The 26,271-nt window shown below is 42.6% G+C and overlaps 1 protein-coding gene across 2 annotated transcripts; it reads left to right on the forward strand.

Moving 5' to 3' along the window:
• The first annotated feature begins 12,719 nt into the window (after positions 1-12,719).
• PPIF (peptidylprolyl isomerase F) lies at positions 12,720-21,706 on the forward strand. Of its 2 annotated transcripts, none has more exons than XM_082486242.1 (6): positions 12,720-13,002; positions 15,296-15,326; positions 16,217-16,305; positions 18,570-18,666; positions 19,494-19,569; positions 20,014-21,706. In XM_082486242.1, the coding sequence occupies exons 1-6, from the start codon at positions 12,814-12,816 to the stop codon at positions 20,147-20,149; spliced, it is 618 nt and encodes a 205-aa protein (XP_082342368.1). In that variant the 5' UTR covers positions 12,720-12,813; the 3' UTR covers positions 20,150-21,706. The 2 variants fall into 2 exon arrangements, with proteins under 2 accessions (XP_082342368.1, XP_082342369.1); XM_082486243.1 differs by having other exon boundaries at positions 20,727-21,706.
• The last annotated feature ends 4,565 nt before the right edge of the window (positions 21,707-26,271 follow it).

Below are 26,271 nucleotides of genomic sequence, written 5' to 3' on the forward strand. Positions count from 1 at the left end.
TTAAAGATACCTTGGTGTAATACATGGTAATATGGTTGTGGTGTGGTGCTGCTATCACACGATTCCTGGGAAAGACCGTTCTTCAGTTACCGATGTGTTTTGTAGCCATTTTACTGTAGTAGTTTCCCCCTGTATTTTTGCTGCATTGTTTATATAGGTATTGAAGTCATTTGCAGGGCTGGCTAATGATAAACTGATTTTATGCCCTTAGACTTTGGGTTTTTTGTTTGGGGGGGGAAGTTTCTTAAGCCATAGGTTTGGAATAAAGACAATTTCTCACTATTAGTTGGAACTTGTTGCTCAGATTTTTTTAATTGATTCTATTTAATGCTTCACCCTCCATTGATTCCTGAGCAGCTAAGTTAGTCACCTGAAATGATTTTTCTCTTAAAAGCAACATTAGTATTTTAAACCAGGTATGTTAAGGATTGACCTTTTGCTAACTGGTAGTATTTAAAATGTATCATTTAAAAGTACCTGTTGGAAAGCATAAAGGGAAAAATACCCCATAGATATTAGCAATATGTTTGGAGCAGTGTTTGCCTCTGCTTTGTACAGTAATAGAGAATTAAAGTGGATGGTTGACATTTTTAAGCTTACAGAAACGTTTGGTTTCTAAGCAGAACTCAAGAGAGAAAATACAATTTTACCCATCACCCAAATGTTGGACATTTGAGACAGTTTTAAAACTTATCTGTCAGCTAAAATCAGGTACTGTATAGAGGAGTCAGTATGAAAAAGCTTCTAAATGAAAACTTAGTTATTTTTTTATCTGTTCACTGCCGTATTAAAGTTTAGAGAAAAAAACCTAGCAAATAGGGTAATCACAGTCATTTGTTTTAAAGCTTAATTATTATATGAAATTCCAGTAGTATTTTTATTCTTCCTTTTTTTTGTTTGTTTACTTTTAAATTGTTTCCCTATGGAAGTTCATCTGGGAAAGAACCCACAGAGATCTACAGTTCTGCTGCCAAGACATTATTATAGGACTGACAGATACACGCCAATGTCTGCAGCGGAGACTCAAGGGACAGCTGTACATATGTAAATGACAAATAGAGACATGTTAACAGAAATGCATTCATTTTCCTTGGAATGTGCATTGTTTTTATTTCGCAGGAAAAAAAAAGCTTGAAGCTCCATCTTATGTGGAAAATGAATCCTGTTTGTTAGCGTTTGTGGAGTCTCAGCATTTGTTTCACTTTCACTTCTGTAATATACTCTGATCCTTTGTTTTGTTTTGTTTTATCTACATGTAATATTTAGCTTACGTGTACTAGTCTATCACCTGTGTATTTTTAGGGTGCTACAGAAATAATGAAGAAAAATACGGGGATTTCCAAAAAATTGTAACCAAATTCATACTTTGTACAATTTTTGATATCACGATCAGAGGAAAATTAAAAAAAAAGTACAATCCGAAGTAACATGCAAAAATGGCCATTGTCTTTGTTTGTACATTGTATGTACAGTACAATGCAATCATTTCATACTTTAAACTGGTCAGAAAAAATAATTGTGATTTTTAGTCTTGCAAAACTGTATGTAGTTAGATGATGTGACAACCTAATATTTATCTAATAAATATGTATTCAGATGAAACCTGTATATTAGGTGTTCATGTGGTTATTTTGTATTTAAAGATCAAATTATTTGACTATTGCTAGACATTTATATACTCTGTTGTAACACTGAAGTATTCTCATTTGCTCATGTTAATTTTTTTTTCCTAAATAAATTTGCAAAATTAAGGTCTGGCTAATTGGCAGCTGCTTTGTAAATTTTTAGTTTCTTTTTGAAGCAACCAACTCCCCCTTTGCCCTCCCTGGTTTCCATTAACGTGGAAGTCAGTCGCGCAGGGTGTACCTTTCCAGGGAGCAGGACTTGCCGCAGGAAGGGAAAGGTGTGAACCGCCCTGGAAGAGACAGAGAATAAAAGATGATGAACGCAGATTTACCAATAGATAGGATATCACATAGAAAAAAGTCCCTGGCAAGCAAGGCATCAGCGCCTTGCAGTTCAGCACCCAGAGTACTGCGGATCACCCAAACAAGTAATTACTTTGAAATGAAATCTTTGCATGATATGAATAGTGGGAAAGGAGGGTTTGTCTCCAGCGTTGACATGTGTGTTCTGTAATACAGGATTATTGTCTAATCCCAACACAATAGATGGTTAGCTTGTTTTAAATTTCCTTGTTTTAAATTTCTCATGAGTTTGATATTTTTCTTTCAATTGGAGCCTGTTGTTAAAGTGAAATTAGTGACCTTGGAAGATGACTAAAATGAGGTCATTTGTTTTTAATGCATCCCCATCTTAAAGTTGAAGGACTTGGTTTCAAAGTGCAGCCTTTGAGTTACAAAGTCTGCTTAATTTATCTACCCGTTTAACTGTAGGCAGGTTGAATCGTGACACAAGGAATACAGCCAGGGTCCTATCAACAACAGCCATAGCATGCACAGGTCCTGTCCCAGTGGAGTTCTATACCCCTACTTAGCCACAGCCACAGATGCCAGTCACTCTGCATCGGAGAACTTGTCTTAATAGAGAGCTACTGAGTATCTCTGTATTTGTATATGGCATTTGTGGAATCATTTAGTCTGAACGCACCTTTGAAATGCATTCAAATACATAGGAAGAACCTAGCCATTTCAGAATATGAGTGTCTGTACAAATATGTAATTGAGATACAGCAATTACTCCACAACTCCGCAAGGACACAAGTCCTTAATGTTGATTAAGATACACACAGGTATGTATACATACTAAAAAAATACAGAATAGAGGTTTATTTTCTCAAAATTGGGAAAAATCATTTGTTTCTGACTCTCAGCTTCTGCCTTCCTTGCTGGCACTACCCATTACAATGGACTTTTAGGATAATGTAATAAAATTGAGTTACAGTGCACTCAGTAATGAAACAGAAAAAATATTTATCCATTCCAGCCAATAATTAATTAATGTTTTGGTGTTCTGTTTTCCTGGAAGCTCCCAAGGAGTGTCATTGAGACACTGTGCAAACCCACTTCGGCACTGTGCAGATGGAGAAAAGTATGAAGAGCTCGAGGCGTCCTTAAGCGCTGCACATTTTTCAAGCTTACTTTGAAGTCTGAGGAAGCTATGACAATTCTGAAAGTGGACTGTCTCCCAGATGTCACCCGAGGACCCCGGGGAAGGTATGATGATCCAGTTGATGCGGGTGTCTCCTGTCCCGTGTTCTGGCAGTGTGTTCTGTGCATCGTGCACTCTGCATGCGCTTCTAGGCAGCCACCTACATGACCATGTCTGTGACCTCTGCGTATCGGTGTGCTTAGCAATTGTCAAACAACTTCAGAACACTTACTTCCCAACATTTGATCTTTACTCTTCCTAATCGGTATGGATTTCTGAGTCATGATGTGTGCATTGCCATGTTGCCATGCACTTGCTTCATCATGCTTTTTACAGGAGCAAGAGACTGAAAGCAATTAGAAACCTGGGGGAAGGACCACCTGTTTGTTTTCTGCTTGGACAGCAGAGATGGGATTCCGCTGTGTAAACAGCTTTCTTTTAAAGAAGTAAGCTAGACAGCATATAAAACAGTGGTACAACTCTCACCTGATAAGCTAAATGCTCTTATTTGTTATCCTTCTCTCTTTCCCCTTAAAACTAATTAATGTATTTTTACACTTGTTTACCCAGTCTTTTACTTGTGTGTATATTTAACCAGAATCCACTTCCCTCTTATCTGCTTAAATTCCAAGTCTGTACAAATCTTCCTGTATTGTGAACTTCCAGCCATGAACGATTGCCTTTCTCTCTTACATTTTGAATTATTACCAGGATGTCACCTTATTACAGTTTTCCATTTTCTGTGCCACTGAAATCCTACCGACTCTATGTAGGATATTACTCCTAATGTCTGTCATTGTGTCGATGCACTATTCGCATTTGTTCTCTCCAAAAGGAACACTGGATTCTTCTTGTATCAGACAGACTTTCAAAATCTTCTGCTGAGGTATCTTGTCTCCATCAGTCTACCGAATTTTTCAGGGGAACGTAAAAATAGTCCACAAGGAACCTAATCAATTACGCAATTTTAGTTATAAAGCAAGCAGACAGCGATTACATCATGACTCCTATAGGCGTTAGCATACAGCATGGTACAGATGGACTTACTGGTTGGTTTGCTACATAGTTCATCTGCATTTCCAGAAACTCCTTGCCTAAATCATAATAATTGGTTTTCTGCCATTTAAGTCTATCCTTCTGTTAAAAATCTTCTCTTTTCTAAGTGTGTGGACTAGAAGAGATTAAGCTCTTACCCCTGTTTATTGAATATGTCTGCTTGGTTGGTCCAGTATCTTTCTAAATACTGAACTCAGTGTATTTCTTGACAGATCCAGTTACACAGTAAAGTTAGCTTCTCTAGAAACACTAGCATCTACCATTTTAAATACACTGGTTTCTCTATGCTTTTTTGGCTTTATTAGACATTCAAAGAGTTTTGGGATTACCGATTATGTTTTTCCCTAGGTCAGAGTTTTGAACAATTACATTTTTAATTGAATCTTACAATCTAGACTTTCCTGTTTGCCCACAGTTGTTTCATGATGTTGGTTTTTTGGATTTTGTTGAACTATTCTGGAGTGTTTAGTTTCATTTGTCACCTTGTTCACATATCAACACATTGACTGTTGTGAACATGGAAACAGAAAAGTTGTTAATTTTAATAAACTTTAACTGGTCAAACACTAGAAAAAGCAAAATATTTTTTAAAATATTCAGAGTGTTGTTAGGGTTGTATTCTTTTTTTTTTTTTTTCCTTTGTTTGGTTTGCAAAAACTATTGAAATACCCCACGCTTACTTAATGAAATGCTGGAGTTGAAGCTTTATTGGAGTTTTAATGCATATTTAAATGGATTCAAATTTTCACCAACTATTCTTATGTTTCAAATTTATAATCAATGCTCATTTTTTCCTTGTTCGTTGCTTCTGTACTTCTCAGAATGTACATTTTGTACATTAAGACATGCAAATTCTGTGAATTTTGGACATACCCACGTACCCATCTGGTTAGCTATCCTAGGTAGTGACTGGTAAAAATAACCCAGTTCATAAAGTTATGCAGAATATATTGCTTCACACAAAATCCTATTTGGCTAGCAGTTTTCCTTTCTAAATTAGGAACAATGGTCCCTCTGGGAAGAAGCATTATTTTCATATTGCCTCTACCAAACTGATGGCAAAATGTGCAGGAGAGATGCCGGGGCAGTATCAGAAGTTAAGGAAACCTAGAATCCTAACTCCTCTGAATGCTAACAAACATTCTTACCCTGAGCTTGTATTTCACCAAACATTTCATTATCCAAAAATTATGTTCTTCAGTTGTAAATGTGACACACGTTAATTTGCATCTGACAACTTGTTAGCTCAGTTGGTGGGACATTGTGTATTCAGATGATAGTCACATGCAATTATGTCATATAAGTATGTCATAACAATCCATGCTAGCTAATGCAGTAATGCTGTTAAATGCCTATGGTACACAATCCTTTCTGTAGTGAAATTGCAAAAAAAGCAGAAGGGAATCAGAGAGATTCTATATTGTGAGACTGGTTCCAGCAGAATTGTTCATTAGAAAAACTGGTGGCATTTTTTTTTAGTCTTGTTACATCTGTGAAGCTTTTAATTTCTGGGTGATTCTTGTTCAAACTAATGCTATCTGACCATTTTTAGCTTTCAACTCCCTTTGTGAAGTTGTACAACTAAAAAACATGTCTCAAAACTATGATTATTATTAGAATTAGTTTAGTGCAGACAGGAGAATTCATCTTGTACAGAGGCAGCTGTTACTCAAAGAGTCATCGTTCAGATTTACACTCAAGACAAATTCAAGGAAATCCCAAAGCTTTACCAGGCAGCCAATTAAAGCAGAGCTCTTGAGAAACAGAGTAGAGAAGAAAGGTCACAAAGACATGACAATGTAAGGAAAATAATTGTGTAGAAAGCTGCTAAATACTGGGGAGGGGGAAAGATCAGAAAAGGCACCAATCTGAACCAAGACTCATAAGAAAATAATATTAAAAAAACAAGTACTATAGCGGGGATGGTGAATGAAAACTTCTAGTTAGGAGTCTGGAGTGACACGCTGCATGGGACCATGGGTCCCACATGGCCCTGTGCCTCTGTGAACAATGCAACACTCCGTTTCCCATTTGAGTCGCAAGTAAAATTAACTTCTAAAATACACTTCCACCTAGAATGTCATATTACCACCCTGTCAGTCTTTAAGTGCTAAATGTTTGATGTTCTTCCCCCTTCTTTCACCTGGCTGCATTTTCTAGTGTTCTTGACAGTGATTATAGGAAGTGTCAGTACTCCTCTGGTTTTGGTTTTATCAGTTAATATATCTGTTATATCACAGAAACAAGACCTGGTCAACGGAGTCACGCAGCGAGAGAAAAGACAAGGCACAGCAGGAGCTGGTAGTGGTGAGAGAACAGATGTAGGTTTCTGTGGAAGTGGGTGTTGCAACAGCCTCTCGGGATGGCGTGCGGGAGCAATTTGGTGCTGACTTCCACTCCCGGGGAAGGAGCTGCTGAGAGTCTCTTCTGATGAGTAATTCCTGAGCAGTTCCATTTTCAGTAAGATCATCCCAAGCTCCAGACTCATCTTACTTATACAAGATGAAGTAGCATGACTAATCAATTCTAAACGTGTTTCTGATACTCTTACCTTATGACTTGTTCCTCAGACCAGAGGTGGTACTTCACAGGTAAATAAACTGAATCGATTCCTGTGAATTTCAAGTTCTGTTAGAATTGAAATGTCTGTGTTTTAGAATATTTAAGGGCTCCCATAACTTTTGCTGTATCTTAAAACTGGTAAGTATGCAAAGCAGCTCCCCAGCCAACCACAGACAAACCACACGTCCTGAAGCTTTGCGAGTCCGCTGGGAGCAATAGCTGCATTTCTCTTGTAGCCTAAAATCATGCGTTTATAATGTCCTACATACTTCGCCAGGCTGTTGTGATCTATCCATAGACGTTCATGGACCAGCTGTAGTGGTGTATGGACAATCTTCTGGGAAGCTGCAGGCAGCTGCGAGGTGCCCTGGGCACTGCATGAAGGCGCTGTGTAATCTGACATATTAGCAGTGAGTTTCCATACATTATGCAGCGAGATTGTGTAATGAATTCCAAGCAAGCGGTGTCACTCAGAACTTCTGAAACGAAAATGCTAATCACGGCTGTAAAGAGCATGAGTGGATTGAGGTTTTTCTTGTATGACTGTTTGTAGGTAATTAGTATGAAGTCATGTGGGGAAACTCCTCCTTTATGTACGGTGTGCGCTGGAGAGAAGGTTCACGTTGTGAGCTGGGTTACTACAAGTTCCTAAGAGGAAACCTTGATCGGGGGAAATATTTATTAGCATTTTTTCTTTTTATCTGTAAATGTACCTGTGTGGCTACTCTATGCCCTTTGAGCTCTTGTAGGATTTTATTTCACACTACAATCACTTAGTATAATGGAAAGGTCTTTCACCATCTCCCCCACTCTGGTCCCCATTCATAAATAAATGCATATCACAGATAACAGATCACAGAAATCCTTCCCAGCTCTCAACTCATCTTCCAGCTTAGCCAAAACCTTGAAGACAAAATTACGCTGAGTGTTTCAAAGTGCAGCACATCCAGGCTCTGCAGGTGGAAGGTGGAAATGCCCACTGCAAATTCGTGCTCTCCCCACTTAAAATCAAGCTGAGTCCCTGCGTGACCTCTCCTTCTACTAACAGTCCAGATTAGCAGAATCCTTGAGATAACCAGGTCCCAGATGTGCAAGGATTCTTAAAATCAATGTCAAAATCAATACCATGGGAATTCCCTGTAGCACAGAATATCAAGTGATGTTCATGTGAAATCCACTTAATAGTAGATTACTCCAGTCTATATTCGAGTTTTCATTTGCATGGTCTAAGCATAGAGCCCCCTGAAGAGCATATCAAAGTGTGCCACAAAGATGAGTTGCATGTAGTTGCATTCTTGCAGATGGTAGGTTGCAAAACAGGATCTTGCCACAGCTGCCAAGATCAACCCAACAGCAGCAATCCAAGATTGAATAATACAATTAACCTATATTTCTGTGTCACAAACAAGCAGGCATGCAGTCGGGCAGTTAGAATCAGCAGTGCATTATCACCTTTTTACTGGCACAGCCTCTGTCTGCCAGGAGTTAACAGCATTTCAAGCCCCTTGGAATCAAAATCCCCAAAGTTACATTATGCTTCAAGCATTTATTCCTTCTGTTTCTTTAGAAGGGTCACTTACTGCTGTTGTTGTTTCCTGATCGTCTGGGCACAATCTGGGTAATATTCACTCTGTTACTTCATAGTCTTGTTTATGAAGACTTTTAAGTTGTAAGCAAAATGTTTCCAAATGAAATACTGTTATTGTATCATTTAAGGTTCTTTTTCCTATGCAGGAATTTCTCTGCTAGGACATAAGACGGGTCCTTTAATAGGTGTGTTTCTAAAAATATCTATTTAGAAACTTATTAAAAGGGTCCTCCTTGTTTATCCTTTTTTAACTTTCATATTGTCTTTTGAGATTGGGTGAAGGGAGAGCAAATGATGAAATCTGTAGGGCTGGTACCCATCTCCCTGATGGCTCTGCTGAAGCATCTGTCTTGACTTTTGTCTGTGCCACCACGTTCTGTTGCCTATCTTGTATAGCGCAGGGATGCCAGGTGCACTCGTTTTCTAGCCAAATGTACTTATCTCCTCGCCAGATGTGTCAGAATTTCAAGAATGAATATATGTTCAAACAGATGTGTTCAAAGCTCCTCGAAAATCATTCCAGTCTACCGAGCCTAGCTCTAAGCCTCATTTACTAGTGGTCTTGGGTGGTCTTTGACGGAGTTTTTCCAGCACTTTTTCTGTCCTTCTTGGAAAGTGACTTCTGTAACCCACAAGTTCTTGGTCATACTGTCTGCATGAGTTTTCATTCACCTGACTGCGCAGGAGTAGACCATAACGAGCGATTTAGTAGCTTTATTGCACAGGCCTAGAATAATAATTCATTCCATATTCCCACATAAAAAAATCACCACTGTGAAAGAAAGCGAGTTGTTTTGCGTTCTCACATTATTTTTGTGAGGGTTTTGAGTTTGCCTGCAAATGAGGAAAACTGTATTGTTTGCTCTACCAAAGACACCTGTGAACTCTTAGCAAAACAGTTCAAAGCTGCTCTGCTGGTGTTTCCCAAGAATGAAATAAGATGATCTTTTCTTTTGCTCATCTTTTGTTTTGTTTATTAAATAATAAACTCTTCAGGGCAAGAACTGTCTGTTGTACAGGTATGCACAGAACTTAACACCCAACTGCTAATTTTGGTTTAGGCTGCTGCAATTAGAACAACATTAAGAAGTGCAAGGTTTTTCATGGTCACTAGAGAATAAGCACATTGATGATTAGATTGAATGAAGTTATCACTTCCAAAAATGGACTTGAAGCTGAGAGGATACAGCAAGGTAACTAGAAAATACATACTAATTTAGCTACTATTAAAACAAAACAAACAAACAAACAAAAAAAAAAAAACAAAAAACCCACCACCTTTAGATTATTAGTAAAGGAAATGAAAACACCAGCATGGCACTGTACATATAAAGTCGTTGTTCGCTCCTATCTTGGATACTGTGCAAAGATGCCTTGATCTCAAAAAATCCATAAAGGTGGAAACAGCTCGGAGAAGGGCAATAAAGATGATCCTGAAGACATGGAACAGCTTTCTTATAAATAATAATAGAATTGGCTGTGGCTTTTCAGTCTTGAAAAGCAATGACTGAGAGGTGAAAAGATGTAGGTCTAAAATCATGCACAGTCTGACAAAGATGGATAAGAATCAATTTGTCTCCTGCAGTACAAGATGTAGGGCACATTAGATGAAGCTAATGGGAGCAACATTCAAACCAAAGAGATTCTCAATGCAAGGGGTAGCAGGCTGTGGAGGGGCAGCTTCCAATTCATTGCCAAGGAAACTGCTGATGCTAAGAGTTAAGGCAGGTCCAATAAGTGGACAACTACACAGAAAAAAAAAAAAGCAAAGATTACTACGTACTGAAGTCACATCCAACTTGGGAAGCTCTCTAAGTGGAAGCAGTAGGAGGTTGAAAGCGTACTGGCCTGTAACACACCTCTCCCCTGTTTGCACTCTTCCTTAGGCATTCCTTTGAGCCAGGATTCAGGACAAGATGGACCCTTTGGAAGAGCTTAATACGGTTCTGTAGTTATAAAGCATGGTACATGCTATAGTCACCTCTACAATACCGCCAGCTGTTGAATTGCTATCTCAAAACTCTTAACTCGCTAAATTTATCCTCTCGAGTATGCGCCTGAAAAACAGTGTTCATCTAGGATTTCTCAGTTGTCTGTAATTGTATGTCATAGTTCTGCCCTGAACTTTGTGGTCAGGGCAATGACTTGATTGACAGCTTTTTGACAATTCAATGAATGTCACTGAAGTCACTTTTAACTGCTATTTTATTGACAACAAAGAACTTGGGCAGGATGAAAAGTTTTACTGTTCCTCGTGTAGGGTCTGTCCTTGTGTGATTCTGTCATACTGTATTATATAGTCGCTATTTAGTTTTGGTAACTTAGTGCCTTAAAATAATCTGTATAAAACCACACATGCTTTTTAGAAATGTCTTAATAGACATCGTATTTCCATCTGGGAAGTTGAAAGAGCAGAACAAGCAGACAGAATGTCATAGAATCATAGAAATGTCATCTAGTACAACCCCCCTGCGATGAGCAGGGACATCTTCAACTAGATCAGGTTGCTCAGAGCCCCGTCTAACCTGAGCTTGAATGTTTCCAGGGATGGGGCACCTACCACCTCTCTGGGCAACCTGGCCAGGGTTTCACCACCCTCATTGTAAAAAGTGTCTTCCTTCTAGCTAGTCTAAATCTTCTCTCCTTTAGTTTAAAGCCATTACCCCTTGTCCTATTGCAACAGGCCCTGCTAAAAAGTTTGTCCCCATCTTTCCTGTAGGCACCCTTTAAGTACTGAAAGGCTGCAATAAGGTCTGCCCAGAGCCTTCTCTTCTCCAGGCTGAACAAGTACAACTGTCTCCACCTGTCCTTATAGGAGAGGTGCTCTGGCCCTCTGATCATCTTTGTGGCCCTCCTCTGGACCCAATCCAACAGGTCCATGTCCTTCTTATGTTGGAGGCTCCAGAGCTGGACACAGTACTCCAGGTGAGGTCTCACCAGAGCAGAGTAGAGGGGCAGAATCACCTCCCTGGACCTGCTGGCCACACTTTTTTCTATGCAGCCCGGGATACGGTTGGCTTTCTGGGCTGTATGTATTTTCATTTATGTGTAGAGTTCATTTTGCAGAGACTTGGTGGTCCAGTTGTGTCCTGTTAACTGCAAGGTTTATCACAAATGAAAAGCATCAGGCGTCTTGTGTGTCCTTTGCTTCAGGTGTAATGAGGCAGAACGCTGTAGGTGTAGCACACTTGCATGAGCCTGCTGTGGAGAACAGAACTCTTTTCCTGCTTGTTTTCAATGAAAACATCGGTCACTCATACCAGTGGGCTTGCGTTAGTGATACGATTGCTGGCTGGAGAAGTGCTGATACACTAACGGTAGGTTGTGGTTCAGCTGGCAGTGTGGAACTGTGCGCTGCTAATTATTTTGACGGAATGAAATTACATGTATGCAGATTGTAAAATATCTCAACAGGGTTGTTTTTTTTTTTTTTAGAGAGAAGTTATGCTGGCTTATGAGAGTTGTCTTGCTGCTGGTATGCCGATGGAGGAGCTTTCTTTGACCTCACAGACCAGGACCAAATCCCAAAGACATTTTGTGGCATTAAGGAATTTGAAAAACTTTTGAAAGTTCTTATACAGAAAAAAGATGGTAACTGTAGTGGATTCCAAAATAATATCTGACTAAAATACATACTAATCACTAAGTATTTTGATCTAAGTTGATAAGTTGGGAAAACCAAAAGACAAATTTTGTTATTTTCATATAAAACATGAATAGCATTTCCCTTTATAAACCACTTACGAAGCGATGCGACGGGCACCCCCAGGGGTCTGCGATGCCACGGTGACACCACCGGCATGTGCTCAGGTGCCCCAATCTGTTTCGTCATGCGCTAATGACCTCGTTCCCGGGGTGCTGTGGGTGACTAAGGCTGCTCAGGCGGCCCGTGACTCCCGTTTCTCCCCTGCACCCACCTACCCCACACGCCTCATGGCGGCAGCAGGGCCTGTTCCACCGAGGTGCTCCCCTGGGGCCTGCCCAACCAGCCCTGAGGCACCTTGTGGAATTACCAAATTTTAGAAACTTACCGTCGCTGTTGGTACCTGCGGTGTAAGGGGCTGTGAAAAAATGTGGGAAAAAAATAAAAAAACCAACAACGCCAACCAAAAAACAAAGCCACAACGAAAATCAAGGAAAAAACACCCCAAAACAACAGCCCCCTGTTGTGAAATGGCGGCGCGCAGAGGATGGTGCGGGGTCCGGCTCAGCAGCCGGAGCCCGCAGCGCCCCGCTGGCGGGGGAAAACACCGGCTGCTTCCCTCCGTCACGCCCGCAGCCGGCGGGCAGCCCCAGATCCACCGCCGCGGGGCTCTCCCCGCGCTGCCCCACAGCGCCCCCGCCGCCATTTTGCCCTGCGCGCCGCCCGCCGCCCCCAGCGGGCGCTGTGGCGCCGCGGCGGAGCCCATAAAAGGCGGCGGCGGCGCTACCGGCCGCGTGTCCCTGTGTGTGCCGGTGCCTGTGAGAGCGGCCACCCGCCCGTTCTTGCCCGCGGCATGCTGGCGCTGAGCGCCGCCCGCCGCCTGCTTCGCCCACCTGGGGACCTGCTGCCGCCGCCGGGACTCGTCTGCATGTGGGCGGCCGGTGCCCGCGGTTACTGCGCGGCCGGCGCCGGCCCGCCGAACCCGGTGGTGTACTTGGACGTGGGTGTCGACAACCAGCCGCTGGGACGCGTCGTGCTGGAGGTAGGAGCTGCCGCGGGGGCTGCCGGCAGCTCACCTGGCGCCGGGGCCCAAGGGACGGTGCCCGGGGAGCCGAGGGCGGCGGGGCGCCCGGGCATGGCGGCTGGTGAGCGGCAAGGTCAGGGCAGGCCCGCGGGGGAAGGGGGGAGCGACCGCGGGCGGCGAGCAGCGCCGGCTCTCGGGGCCGTGGGGACGGCGCAGCCACCGCCGGCGCGGGCGTGAGCGGGGCCCGGGGAAAGGGCGGCCCTCGCCGGGCTGCCGGAGCCGTTGCCCGGCCGCCCTCGGGGCTCCCCTCCCTGGGCGGGAGGGCGCTGAGGCGGCTCCCGCCCAGGTGGGAGGTGAGAAGGGTCGGAAGAGGGCTGGAGCGGGACATCTGTCGGCGGTTTGTCGCCATAGCGCTCTGCTGTGCCTGCGGCCAGTAACTGGCGCCATCCCTGCGGGACGGGTGTGCGGGGCCCGGGGCGGCTGCGGCCCCCGGGGCGGAGGTCGGGCCGTGCCGTGGCAGCGAGCCTCAGCGGACCAAGGCTTTGCACCTTCGTGTGAAAGCTGAAATACTGAGCGGGAGCAGACCACCAGGGAAGCGTGCCGCTGGCTGCGGGGAAACGAGCACGGTTGCAGCAGGGTCGAGGCGCCCGCAGCCCCAGCGCGGCCCTGGGGGTCAGCGGGTGGCCGGACCCTCGCCTGGCCCAGGGGTCGGCGTGCTCTTGGGGCAGCGGGCCCACAGGGGCCTTCAGCCGCTCTTCCAGCTCCGTCCTGCTTTTTCCTTTTCATTTTTCTTGGGTGCTTCTTGTTTGATTTTGGGCATTCGGTTTTCTGAGGTGCTGCCTCTTTGACCTTCCTGCTTCGCGTGCTTTGGAAGGTTTGCCCGGCTCTGTTTGAACGGGCGGCTGGCTCAACAGCCAGCTAGCAACCGGCTTCATCATTAGAAAGTCAGTCTCAGCCATTTAAAGAAGGCCTGAACAGGAAAACTGCGGTACGCTCTGCACTTACGAAAGGCACGATGACTGCCAAGACTTTAATTGTGGTGTACCGCGTATCCTTAGGGCCGCGCACGTGCCTCTGAATAAATGCGTTGTATATGGGAAGGAATGAGGGCTGCGCTCCAGCACCTGCAGAGGGAATGCTGCTCTTCCGAATTGCTCCCTACTGAGGGAATTCAGTGTGGCCTTCCGCCTCCCAACACCCGCGTTGGGGCTGTATCAATAGATAACTTTTTATTTTTCACACGTAGTTCATAAGGGTTCTCTAAAAGGGTTTCCCATGTGGCTAGAGCCTAGTTCGTTTTTCTTCATTGAAAGTGTCAGCATATAAATTAATTGGATACTACCAGCTCTCATGTTCTCAGGAGGTAGAGTTTGAGGGAATCATAGGTAAAAATATTGCTATGCAAGTTCCTTATTTCTCAGTGAGATTTAGTAAATAGCTGGGTGGTACTATAAAAATTAGATTTAACTAAATTTTTTAATTAGATTGTATTTCTTGTGACAGCATTTCATTTATACATTAAAGATTTTCAGTGTGCCCTGTTCACAGAAGATCTGAAAGTATTGCAACATAGCCTTGAATCTTTGCCTAAGTTGTGGCTAGATTCAGCTGCAAATTATAAGCGTCCAAGGAGAGCATCCTAGGGAAGGAACATTAACTTCTTGCCACAACTGTGATGTTTCTTGGTGTCTGCTGCTGGCTACTATCAGGGTGTGCGACTAGATAAAACTTGAGTCTGACTTGGTATGGCCATTTCTATGTCACTTTTTCCAGGCAATTACAATACCATGTATTTTTAAGATTAGTTAAAAAGGTGCATAATAATAAAAATTCAAAATTTTTGTTGGTAAAAATGCGTCTGTAACATCGTGGGTCAACTTTGGTAGACAGTTTCTGCTCTTTTTCCTTTGCCTTTTCTGCAGATTTCTGCATATTTTAACAGATGGCTGTGTGCTGGGGAGACTTTGAGCTCTCCAGTTGTATCCAAAGTGGGCTTTGATCCTTGGGGTCCATTGTAAGGATTCTTCTTGGTTACTGCTGAATTATTGTGTCGATCAATTAAATCATTAGACACTGCTCAAGTTGCTCTTCATTAACTGGCTAAAAGTTGCATTGAGGGGATGTTTTTAATTACTAGCCAAATACTTGCAAAATCTTAAGATGTTCTTGGAATTTTAGGTGGCTTGTGATTTCAGGTAGCTCATCACCTTGGGAAGAGGGTTCAGTTGTACTGGCCTCCGGTGTAGAAGTTTTTCTATGCATCTGTGAAAAAGTTGACTTACTGATTTGTTTGTTTATTTTTCTTTAACAGCTGAAAGCTGACGTGGTGCCAAAGACAGCAGGTAAGGCAGCATCTGGAGAATTTCATACCTAAATATTTAAGGTTTAGATTGTGATTTTCAGGAATAGGAGTATTCTGTTACCCTTTGGAAACTATTCCCATGTTCCATCCTTATTATTTGTTAAATAGAGAAATATGATGTGAATTTTGTCAGAACAGTGCTAGTGAGGAGCGGTTGTTGTTGTTCCAAATAGTTTCATTTTGTAATTTGCACCAAGACAGTACAGTCTATATGTTGGGCTATCAGCGGTGAATAAATGTTTAAAAACACATTAGTTTTCATTAAAATCAAACCTCAAAGCAAATGGGAAAGGGTAACCCAAAGGGATAGTGTCTCTTAGAGTTTCTAAAAAGTATATAGTGTTTTGTTTTCCTTGTCACTAGCTCATCAGTGCACTCATGTTACAGAGCTTGTGTTTTACCACGTGCTTCCTTCCTCATCTGCTTGCTTAGTAGATCTGAAAAACTTGTACTTTTCTTTCAGTTCCCAGTAGATGAATATCCTTTTAAAAAAAACCCAAACCGTCATCTTCACAATGACTATAGAGGACACAGGCATAAAAGTCAGAAAATGAAATCTTTGACTCCAGAGTGGTGGGTTTGGGGAGGCAGGGGGATTGGAGTTAAGATACAGCAAAATAAAAGGGAGATGAGATGGAAAAGGGTTTTGTTTGTATCCTGTTCTGAGGCTAAATGAGCTTTCTTTCCTTAGCTTTATAACAGTTTTGTTTTTTTTTTTAAAGGATGGAAACAACTAATAAATCAATAATACCTTAAAGAAACCATAAAAATTTTGAAATGTATAAGCTTGGGACATAATATAATCAAACACAACTACATTAACTATGTATCATGAATGGCAACATCATACTTCATGCTTTGTTTTCACAGAAAACTTTAGAGCTCTCTGTACTGGTGAAAAAGGATTTGGATATAAAGGATCCACTTTTCACAGAGTGATTCCTTCATTTATGTGCCAGGTAATGTTTTGATTGTTGTTGTGGTTTTTTGGTTTTTGGTTTGTTTTTTTTTTTTTTTTTACTTTTGCTATTAAGATTATCTGTATGTTATTTATATATTTTTAGACCCAGTTAGACTAGTAGTAATCTTTTAAGTGTCTGCTCTAACCTTTGCTAACTACAGAATAAAGAAGTGACAGTGTGACTTGTATTTCTGATCTTTTTACTGTGGCTATTGCTTAACACATCTTTTGTACACATAAATGTAAAGCGTGTGTAGACTGTCTTAAAAAGCCTGGCTTAAGGCTTTCTGCTTTTATATAGCAATGTACTTTAGTGTAGGGTATTTGGCAAAATGGCACTTGCTTGAGAGAAGCATTTGTGAGTAGAATGATAATCAACCTTGTGTTCTAAGTAAGCTAAGAAAACAACATGTCTATTCTTTATTCCTAGTAGAATAATCTGTTCACAATAGAGAATGTGTTGGGTTGGTTTTTTTTTTAAAGTATATTTTTTTCTGAACATCTCCCTAATATGGAGGGGAGGAGGGAACCAAAAGGGTTGATTGGGGTAGATTTTTGGGATGACACACCTGAAATGGATTTTGTTTTGATTTAAAGGATGAGTCTTTCAAAATTCTGAATTAAAGTCCATGCACGTTAGCAATTTTTTCTTAAACAAACAGCAGCAACAACAACAAAAACAAAACAGAAAAAGCCTTTTTGAAAGCCGCCTTTGTACTGCACTTGGCAGATGAACAAGATTTCTGTGCTGTAGTGATTCCTGGTGGTCTGCTCTTCCCTTAGAAGCAGCTACATTTCAACAGCATTGCGTTGTAGAATGGCTTTGTAAGCGATTTGAGATGAAGGTCATAGTAAGAGTGCTTTATTTATTAACTTATGACTGTGGTGGTCCCCTATTGTCACTATTTTTTTAAAGCAAAAAATACAGCTGTTGGAACGAGAGGCCCTAATCTTATGAGATTTCTACTGAGAGAAAGGGGACAAGTGTGCTGTAAAGGACCTGTTCTCTTTTGTTTGAAATGAAAACTAAGGTTTTGGGATACTGACAAAGGGACAAAGTTTAGAAGCCTTGCCTGGCGTCAGAAATACATAAATACAAGAACAATAAAAATCCTACTGTCATTTCTACCACTAATTTTTGAAGTTCTGTGTAAGTCAGTCCTTCTTGCCTCCATGCTTTGTCCCAACAAATGGACCTGAAATGAGGATACGAGGTGGCTGATTTCTGTGATACAGTGAGACGATGAATTAATATTTAGGAATTACTTGGCAGTCATTACCAAAGTGGAAATACTGTCATAGGCTTTAAATATTTTAAAGTGAGAGGAAACAGTAGAGGCCTTTCCATTTGTTGAGATGGAGTGTTAATATGATTCAGGCAATTGGTATAGCCTAATTGGAGGTCATCATACCCGGGACTTGGCAGTTCAGATGCCTCCACATGGCATGCAGTGCATACTTCTGGGACTGCGTAGGAGTAGCTGTAACACCACCTGTAATAGATTACTCAAGGTGACAATAGGAAGATGAACGTGATATGAAATACTTGTTACGTATGAGTTCTTTGCCGGCATGGGTGGTGTCGCTTCTGGGAGAGGAGGTGGCAGGTTGCTGGAAGCAGTGTTTAGTGGCCACCTTTGGGGAGTCACTGTGGCTGTTCTGCTTTGTTTTTTTTTTGTTTGTTTGTTGGGCTTTGTGTGTCTAACCTAAGACAGGTGGTCACATCTATCCTAGCAAGCAGCATGTAGCTGAGGGAAGTTTAAAATAGCTCAGGTGTAGCACTTAAACAACAAAACCTAGAAATAGCAAATAGTAATAATGGAGATCCTGACCAGTGTTTATATCTGTTGAGAGAAAGAAAGGAAGGGGAAAAAAAAAATATTCTCGGGTCTTGCCTGTGGTAATGAATTTGGGTGATTTTTGTCTTGAGGCCTTTGAGGTGTTTCTTAAAATTACTGCTGTTTGTTGTATGACATTTGGGACCAAGGCTTGTAACACAGAAAGGTGGTTGTTGGAGTTACGGATGTCGGCTGGGGAATATCAGCAATATCTGGAGCAGAAATTTACTTTTAGCTTGATTGTATCGTCAGCTAGTTATGTGGTTTTAAATCCTCATGTGACCATACTTGTTCTTAAACTGAAGAAAAGTTGCTGATTTTATTACTTTTAAATTAGAGCAAATAAGTATATTTTCAATAGCATCATTTCTGATGTAAAATAATGCTTGTGTGCTAGTACAGTTAATAGCTGTTTCTGTTTCAGGGTGGTGACTTTACAAATCATAATGGAACCGGTGGAAAATCCATTTATGGCAGTAGATTTCCAGATGAAAATTTCATACTTAAGCACATAGGACCTGGTAAATAAACATATTCTTTCTACCTTCTGATGACTATAACCTATAATGAAACACTGTTTATGAAGATGTATTTTAAAAAAATAAGTTTACTTTTTAGATGTGTGGGCCACTTTGTAGTTACAGAAATATCAAGGAAGTTTAACAATGCATTGTTCCTGGCATGTGCTTGTTTGTGGGGGCTGCTGTACAACATAAGCCAGCCTGTAACAGGTTATATTGCCTTTTGCTCTTACTATAAAAGGGACTGTGCGAAATAAAGTATGGGGTTTTTGTATTTTACTTACAAATTCTGCATAGGTGAAGCTGCTGCTTTTATTTTACTCTTTCATAAGTCATAGACTTCAATTATTTTTTTTTTTAAATGAAAACCGCAGAAGGGAAACAGTGATCTGTGATTTCTTATTTACTAGGTAACACAGGCACGTCCTTTTAAGCTCCAATTAAATCCAGAAAAAGTAAAGCAAAAGCCATACATGAGAATATCTGAATTCTGTAGTCTTCTGTGATGAGGAAGTAACAATCCAAAAGAGAGAAACTGCTGCTGCTATTGAACCACAGTAGAGGTTACCTGATGTTAATCACATTCGGGACGTGTACAACTAATTACTTTGCTAACACTCTTGCTGTGGAAAGAAGGGAGGATAGTCAGACAGATAGTCAGAAGGGAGGGAATAGTCAGACAAGAAGTTGGCATTAGAAATCGTTTGGAGACAATGCGTGACCATCGCGTCTTCTGCTTGTCCATCTTTAGTCTAAGTGTGCAGAGGGAAATTGTTTTCTCCCCTGCATACTTGTGACGCCAATCTAATAAACTGCTGCTGTTCTAGGTGTTCTTTCAATGGCCAACGCGGGACCCAATACAAATGGATCTCAGTTCTTCATTTGCACTGCAAAAACTGACTGGTAGGTTCTCAGCCCTGCATATTAACCTGATGAATCGATGCCTGAATCCAGAGGGTTTGGGGTTTTATAAGTTGGGTTTTTTTGGGTGGGGGGGTGTGTTGATGGGTTGTTGGTTGGTTTGGCTTGTTTTTGTGGTTTTGTTTTGTCGTTTTTTTTTTCCTTAATTTCCAAATTAATTGACTCACAAGGGAAAGTGGTTTTGTTCTAGTTGAGGGAGGAAGGGCTGCGAGGGTGACAAGGTCGCTATCCTTCAGAGTGCTTTTAAGGTCCAGAGCTAAAAGTATTTCATGTATTTATTTGTTGAGCAGTTGTGCCTTTGCCATAGAGTTGGTCAGCAGGTGAGAGCTATGAAGATCCGCTGACATCCCTGCACTGAGCTCTGTTTGTTTCAGTCTTTATCTTGTTATAAGTAAAACCGCCTTTGTTTTTTTTTTTGCTTTACAGGCTAGATGGAAAACATGTTGTTTTTGGGCATGTAAAGGAAGGAATGGATGTTGTGAAAAAAATTGAGAGCTTTGGATCCAAGAGTGGAAAGCCCTCCAAAAAGATTGTCATTACTGACTGTGGCCAGCTGTCCTAGCCTTTTGCCCTACCATTCAGGACAACTTCAATGCTGTGAAAAATGAATCATGAAAACCCCAGACATTTCTGATCCCATGAGTAGCACCTGCAGAGCCATATTTTCTATTTGACATGCTCTGACTTTTATACCTATATTGAATAATATTGATTAAAAGCATAAAACAGTAACTGAAACATGTTTTAACTGAGCTACCTTGGTAGTCACACTGTGTCAATGATTTGGTAGAGTCCCATTGCGTGTTGAAAGAAGTCACCCAGAGCATATCTGACTGCAGCATCGATACTGTTCTTAGTATTTGGGTGTTTCAGGTGTTAGAATCGGTGTTGGAGTTGACAACTGAAGTGTTCTGTAGTTGGGGGTTAGATAAAAATTGAGAAATACCATGTTTCCTTTGGTGCTACTAAATGCCTATTCTGTTGTTCGTCTCACCGTTTTAAAAAAACAATACTAACTAGTGCTCTCAAAACTGTCAGACATTTTCTTTCTGTGTCTCAACTTAAGTCGATCCAATAGAATTTATGTGTGGTTGTGGGTTATTTTAAATTAATTCCGTTTAAACTTTTTTTTTTTGTAGTCTCAAACCACTGGTTAAAACTGAACTCTACCTTACCTGCTTCAATGGAGCAGTTTGACTTTTGGGTTAAGTAAATTGCTTGAGGTTGAGTCAGCCTACTACTTGAGCTCTGCCTGGGCAACAAGACCACGAATTAGCCAAAAGATCATGGGACGTTTTTATTATGCAACTGTGAACTTACTTGGAGTACGGTTCTGCTCTGAGATCTGTTTCTGTGAGGAACACAGCACAGTTCTCGATAGATAGCCTATTTTTGCACTCTGAGAACATAATCGAGTATAGTGAGCTTGGTTGGGTGAGAAATGGATTTCATTGCTTTTTTGTCCTGTTGGTCCTCTGAAGTCACCCCACCTTGGGTGTTACTTGGATTATTATTTCTTCTCGTGCATCATCATCAGAAGCCAAAATTGGTCACCACAGAATCACGAGGCCTAATTGGTGATGCACGAGAAGGAAAGAATTCAGCTGCTCAGATAAACACATTTCATTTGTATAAACCAGTATGTTTCATGTGGAGTGCTTGAGCAGGAACAAATGTTGGAACCTCACAATACCACTTTTAGAATCACTAAAGCTGTAAAGTATTTATGCTTGTGGGACAAAGCACTTGACTGGTTTTGTGCAATGAATCTTGCTACTGAAGAGAAGAATAAAATGGGATGGCTCTCTTCAAATGTGAATTTACTTCCATTGCATTCGGATAATATTTAGGTTTAAAACTATTTTGCACTGGATTTTTTTTTTCCACTGAGGGCTGCATTCTTATGTGTATGAGGTAGTATTCAGAGTGTAATTTTGCAGAAAATAGAACTGAAAAGTATTTTATCTTTCCGGTATAGCTGTTTAATCTTTCTTTGTAGTATTTTTGAAATATTAATTTGTGCTGGTTTGGCTTATTCCAACCTGATAGAATAAGGAATTTTTGTGTGTGTGTGTGTGTGTGTTCTCTTAATTTGTATATGAAAAATAATTAAACACAGTTTTACCACAAAAGAGTCTGTTCCTGTCTTAAATATGACTTTGCACACTTACTTGAAAGCAGGAGCGTGAGGAGCTGACACCTGTTGTCTTTGCTGCGGCTGTTCCATTCCATTTGCTCTGCCATGGGTCTGACCCGGTGGCATTGGGAAGCCAAGCTGCTGTCCAGAGAGACACGGGGCAATGGTGCCATGCTTTGCCTTTTGCTGGTGAATCTGAAATATCTGGTATATGGATAGCAGTTCAGGTTTTGAGACTCTTCTCTTGTCTGATTTATTCTATCAGTTTGCAGAGATAACGGGGGAAGTGTAAATTTACTGTTGTTTGTATTTTTTTTTTTTTTTTTTTTAAATTTCTGAATTCCTTTTTGAAAAGTTGGTAGTTCCGGCTTTTTGCTGAACACCTGAGGAAAAGTTCCTTGCTGCGTGATCAGAGATGACCTTAAGAATTTAGCATCTTCCTGTATATTGGTGGTATTTGTAGACTGGAAAGTCCAATGGAAGGTGCTTTGCCACAAACCAGGGTATTTTTTCAGAACTGTGTGTTTGAGCCTTAAATAAGTGATAGTATTATGCGTGTTATAACAATGTATTACATATGGCTGTGGCATTTACAGACACCTTTATGCCCTAACTTCTAAAATGTAAAAGCCAAAATTTTCCATCGAGGCTTGTAGACTTGACTAGGAGGTAAACATTGAGACGTGCAGAATCACTGTGATCAGGAGCACTGGTTGCGGTGTCTCGATGGGGCTGGATTTGGTTCCCAGCTACCACTCCCCTCTGCCCGCTGGTCTCTGCCAGAAGAAAGTCTTTGCTGCCTGGGTGCTTAGAGCAGTGTAAGGTGAGTCTTAATGGTTTGACAAAATAAACAGGTCAACGTCTTAAAATTTTCTTCTATAAAATATCCTCCTCAGAATGGATTTTTCCCTTTATTTGAAGAGAAAAGGCATGGAGCGCTATTCCAGCGTAAGTCTGGCATCCTGCAGCGCTGCCAGAGTGTTCCTTTACTGAAAACACACAACTGCAGCCTGTACTAAGCACGCCCCAGCTAATTTTAAGAGGTGGCTGTGGCACCACAGGACACCACGGCAAGGATTGCGGGACCTCGGCACGCTGGGTGGCTGGCCCTTGCCCTCTGTGCTCCTGTGGCTCTCGGTCTTGGGTAACTTGTCCGTTTCCGTACGCCACCCAAAGTCAGGATTGCAGTTTGAGGGTAAGTACACAGAAATCAGCCTTTGTGAGTAATTCTCCAACGGGATCTAATTTTCTACAGGACCCTAAAGGCCCGGCGCTCTCCTATGAGCCCCTGTCTATCACAAACAGCTACAAGAAGAGGGTTCTCCTTTCGCAGCCTGCTTGATGGTCATCAGCTTCACAATCATGGGCCAGAATAGGAAGTGTTATGCAGTGCCACTGCTTGTTTGTGTCTTCCTTACTCCAGGATTTTGTACCCATCTGTAGCAAGATGATATATGTTACGACAACAATAAACTTTGCCCCACAGCTGTGTCGTGTACAGAAAAGGACTTTGACTTCTGAAGTTAAACCACTTCACCTGTGAGATAGTGAACTCCCAAAATATTTTTTTTAAATACACTTAGATGTTAAATGGATATGCTCTCTTTGCCTTTTGCTGGTAAAAAGCATTGATCTTAAAGCAGTTCAGAACATGGTTCATTTTAAAGCGGCCGAATGACCCTGGAGTAACTAGTGTTATTCATGCATATATTCAAAATGTGAAAAATTGCTGCCAGACAAGTTGAAGTACTGTGTGCTTTTTGTGTCCCTCACCTGGTGGTTCATTACCTCAGTGCTGGTGCGGGCTCTCCAGGGTAGCGCTGGCGCTTGGCTGAGGTGTCCCCAAGCGGTGGGCAGCCCCTGTGTCCACCGGGGCCCAGGCCTACAGCCGGTCTTTGCTTTCCTGGTGTTAAGAAGCGCATCTTCCCCACCAAACGACTGGTGTGGAAATGATCGTTCCCCTCCGCCCCTGCAGTATGTTAGTTTGTAATTGTCCGGTTCGGGTTGATCGCTGGTCAAACTGGGCTGTGCGTTGGGTACTGCCACAGCCATCCCAGCAGTTTATGACGGGTTACCTGCCCTTGTCTCTGGCGGATGACGACCTGCCTTGGACCTCCGCACCCTTTCTGGTGAGCTCCGGCTGCGGGCCGCTGCAGCACACCCGCCGTTGTCCCGCTCCCCACGAGGTGGCACCACGCGATCGCCCATTGCGTGCGCGGCCGCCGCCGCCGTGACAGCGCACCGGAGGGGTTGGGCATCGCCAAGCACCCCCAAAACTCGGGTGGGGAGCAGGGAGAATCGCAGCAGGGCTAGTAACAAACCGCCCCGTCGCTTCATTTAGCTGAGCTGCGTTTACTTACTCCCGGAGTTCCGACAGCTGCTGTCGGGTGTCCCGCGGGGTACAGACCCTGCCAGCCCCTGGGGGGCTGCGGCAGCTTCTGCAGGGGGAGAGGACATTGCTCATGTCTGTCCCCACCGCAGCTGGCACGTTGCCGTGATCTGTGGCTCACCGAGGTGTGACAGAAGATGTTAAAATGGAGTGTAGCCACCAAAACTGGTTTGTTGCTTTTTTTCTTTTTTTTTTTTTTTTTTTTTTCTTTTCGAGGGGTGGGAATTACTACTTAGCAATCCTGCACGATTCCCGGAAGAAAAAAGAAGGTATTCACGATGGAGTTGTGGTTTCGAGATGAGCTGAGGGACGGCGGGTGTGCTGCTGCAGGTTTTCCCCTGGGTGTTCGGAATGAAAGCTTGCGCACTGGACGGGCGGTTGTGAGGGCGCGCGGCCCATCCGGGCGGCTCCTGGGGTGAGGTGGGGGCACACCGGGAGAGGAGCCCGCAGTCAGCCCCGCGGTGGTCACCACTGAGGTACGGCCAAAGGCAACACCAGTAAGAAATAACACGCTCAGAGGGCACCCTTAGGTAAAGTGCAAATAAATATACACAGAAAAAAAAAAAAGAGTTTATATTTCAAAGTTGTTTCAACAAACTCACAAATGTTTTTGTTTAGTCTCATGTTTTAATTATTTGTTCCAGACTTTCTGCTTACATAAATTGCTTTTTTTGGTGCTGGACTGAGGCTATGTCTCTTTGTTTATAAAGTTTAAATCCTTTGAAGTCAAGAGGTTTGAGGTACAAAATGTTGTCCTCTTTTGTAATGCCTTATACTCTGCTGGTTGCAATATATCAGCGATCAGAACCTCAAAGAAGTGAATTACTTAGAGTAAAAATCATTTTACGTGACATTTCAAGGACAATCTGGATGTCCTGCTGCTAGAAAGTTTTTATTTGGGCAGACACTTTCTACCCAATTTAGAAGTAACCAGGCTAAAAAGACATTGACCTTCAAGTGAAAAACTATTAAATCTTGAACTGCAGATGTTTGTATTGAGTCTGACTCTGTTGAAAGACATCGTATGAACCAGCTGATCACAGGTGAATTTTGGCCCAAAATCTTCACAGCTCAAAACATCAATTCGTCGCACTGTCAAACTGAAAGCTGAACCTTGGCAACGATTCTCCTGAGCCTTGATGTTTCTTCCCCAGTTATCAGCGCTCTGATTTTTCCAGCACAGCTTTGGATATGCCTTTTCCCTGCTCTCCTGCCTCCACGCGGTCCCCACCTCCGCCAGGGGATGCTGCATGGGGTGCTGCGGCCACCCAGAGCCTGCATCCCACGTTAGCTATGGATGTGGGAGAGAAAAGAACCCCTGCACTGTGAAAGCATGAATACCTCTGCCATGGAACCTTTTTCCCTGTGTGGATCTCCCTGCCGAGGCCGGCTGAGCCCCTGCCGTGCGCCCCCGTACATAAAATTTCCATCCTTGTGGGAGGGAACTGCCTACAGTTTGGTTCGCGTGAGCAAAACTGCTCTCCCAGCAGCACCCAGCTGGCTGAGGGCAGACAGAGGCACAGATGGAGATTAGCAGTGTTTTTTTCTTCTGTCCGAAACCTCCAAGAGAAGGAGCTTCTGCTCCTGCACAAGGTCACCCATCGTGCCCCGGGGTGGTGGAGACGTGGGCTTGGGGGACAGCTGCACCTGGGGAAGCAGCTGGCTTGTGCTTTGGGAGGCAAACAGCAGCAGAGCGCTCTTTTTTTTCTTTTGTCAGAGCTGAGGACAAGGGTGGTGGGGACTGGCAAGGGCATGATTTGAGAGCTGGGATGCAGGAGGACCTTCACTGTGAGCTATAAATGGTGGAAGGTAAAGGGACTTGGAGGCAATTGCACAAGGCAGGAGAGCTCACTGTGTCAGCAGCCTGTAAGAGGTGGTTCTCTTACAGGGGATCTGGATGAGGACAAGCTTGTTTGACTTGCGATGCCGTGCCTAGATGGAGAAAGGTTTAAGGGATCTTGCTGCAGAAGGTCGTCAGTACCTGCTGCCTGTTCTGTCAGTGGTGAAGATGATGTCCTGGGACATAGCTGGAAATAAAACGTAGTGGTGTTTCTGACTCGAGTTCTGTGCCACCATATCAGAGGTTAATGCTGACTCCAAATTTCTTGTTATTTATGAGCTGGTTAAGTGAATGAAAACTTAAAATTCGGTCATCGTT

The sequence above is a fragment of the Vanellus vanellus genome, assembly GCF_965231255.1.
Source record: "Vanellus vanellus genome assembly, chromosome: 7".
Taxonomy (NCBI): domain Eukaryota; kingdom Metazoa; phylum Chordata; class Aves; order Charadriiformes; family Charadriidae; genus Vanellus; species Vanellus vanellus.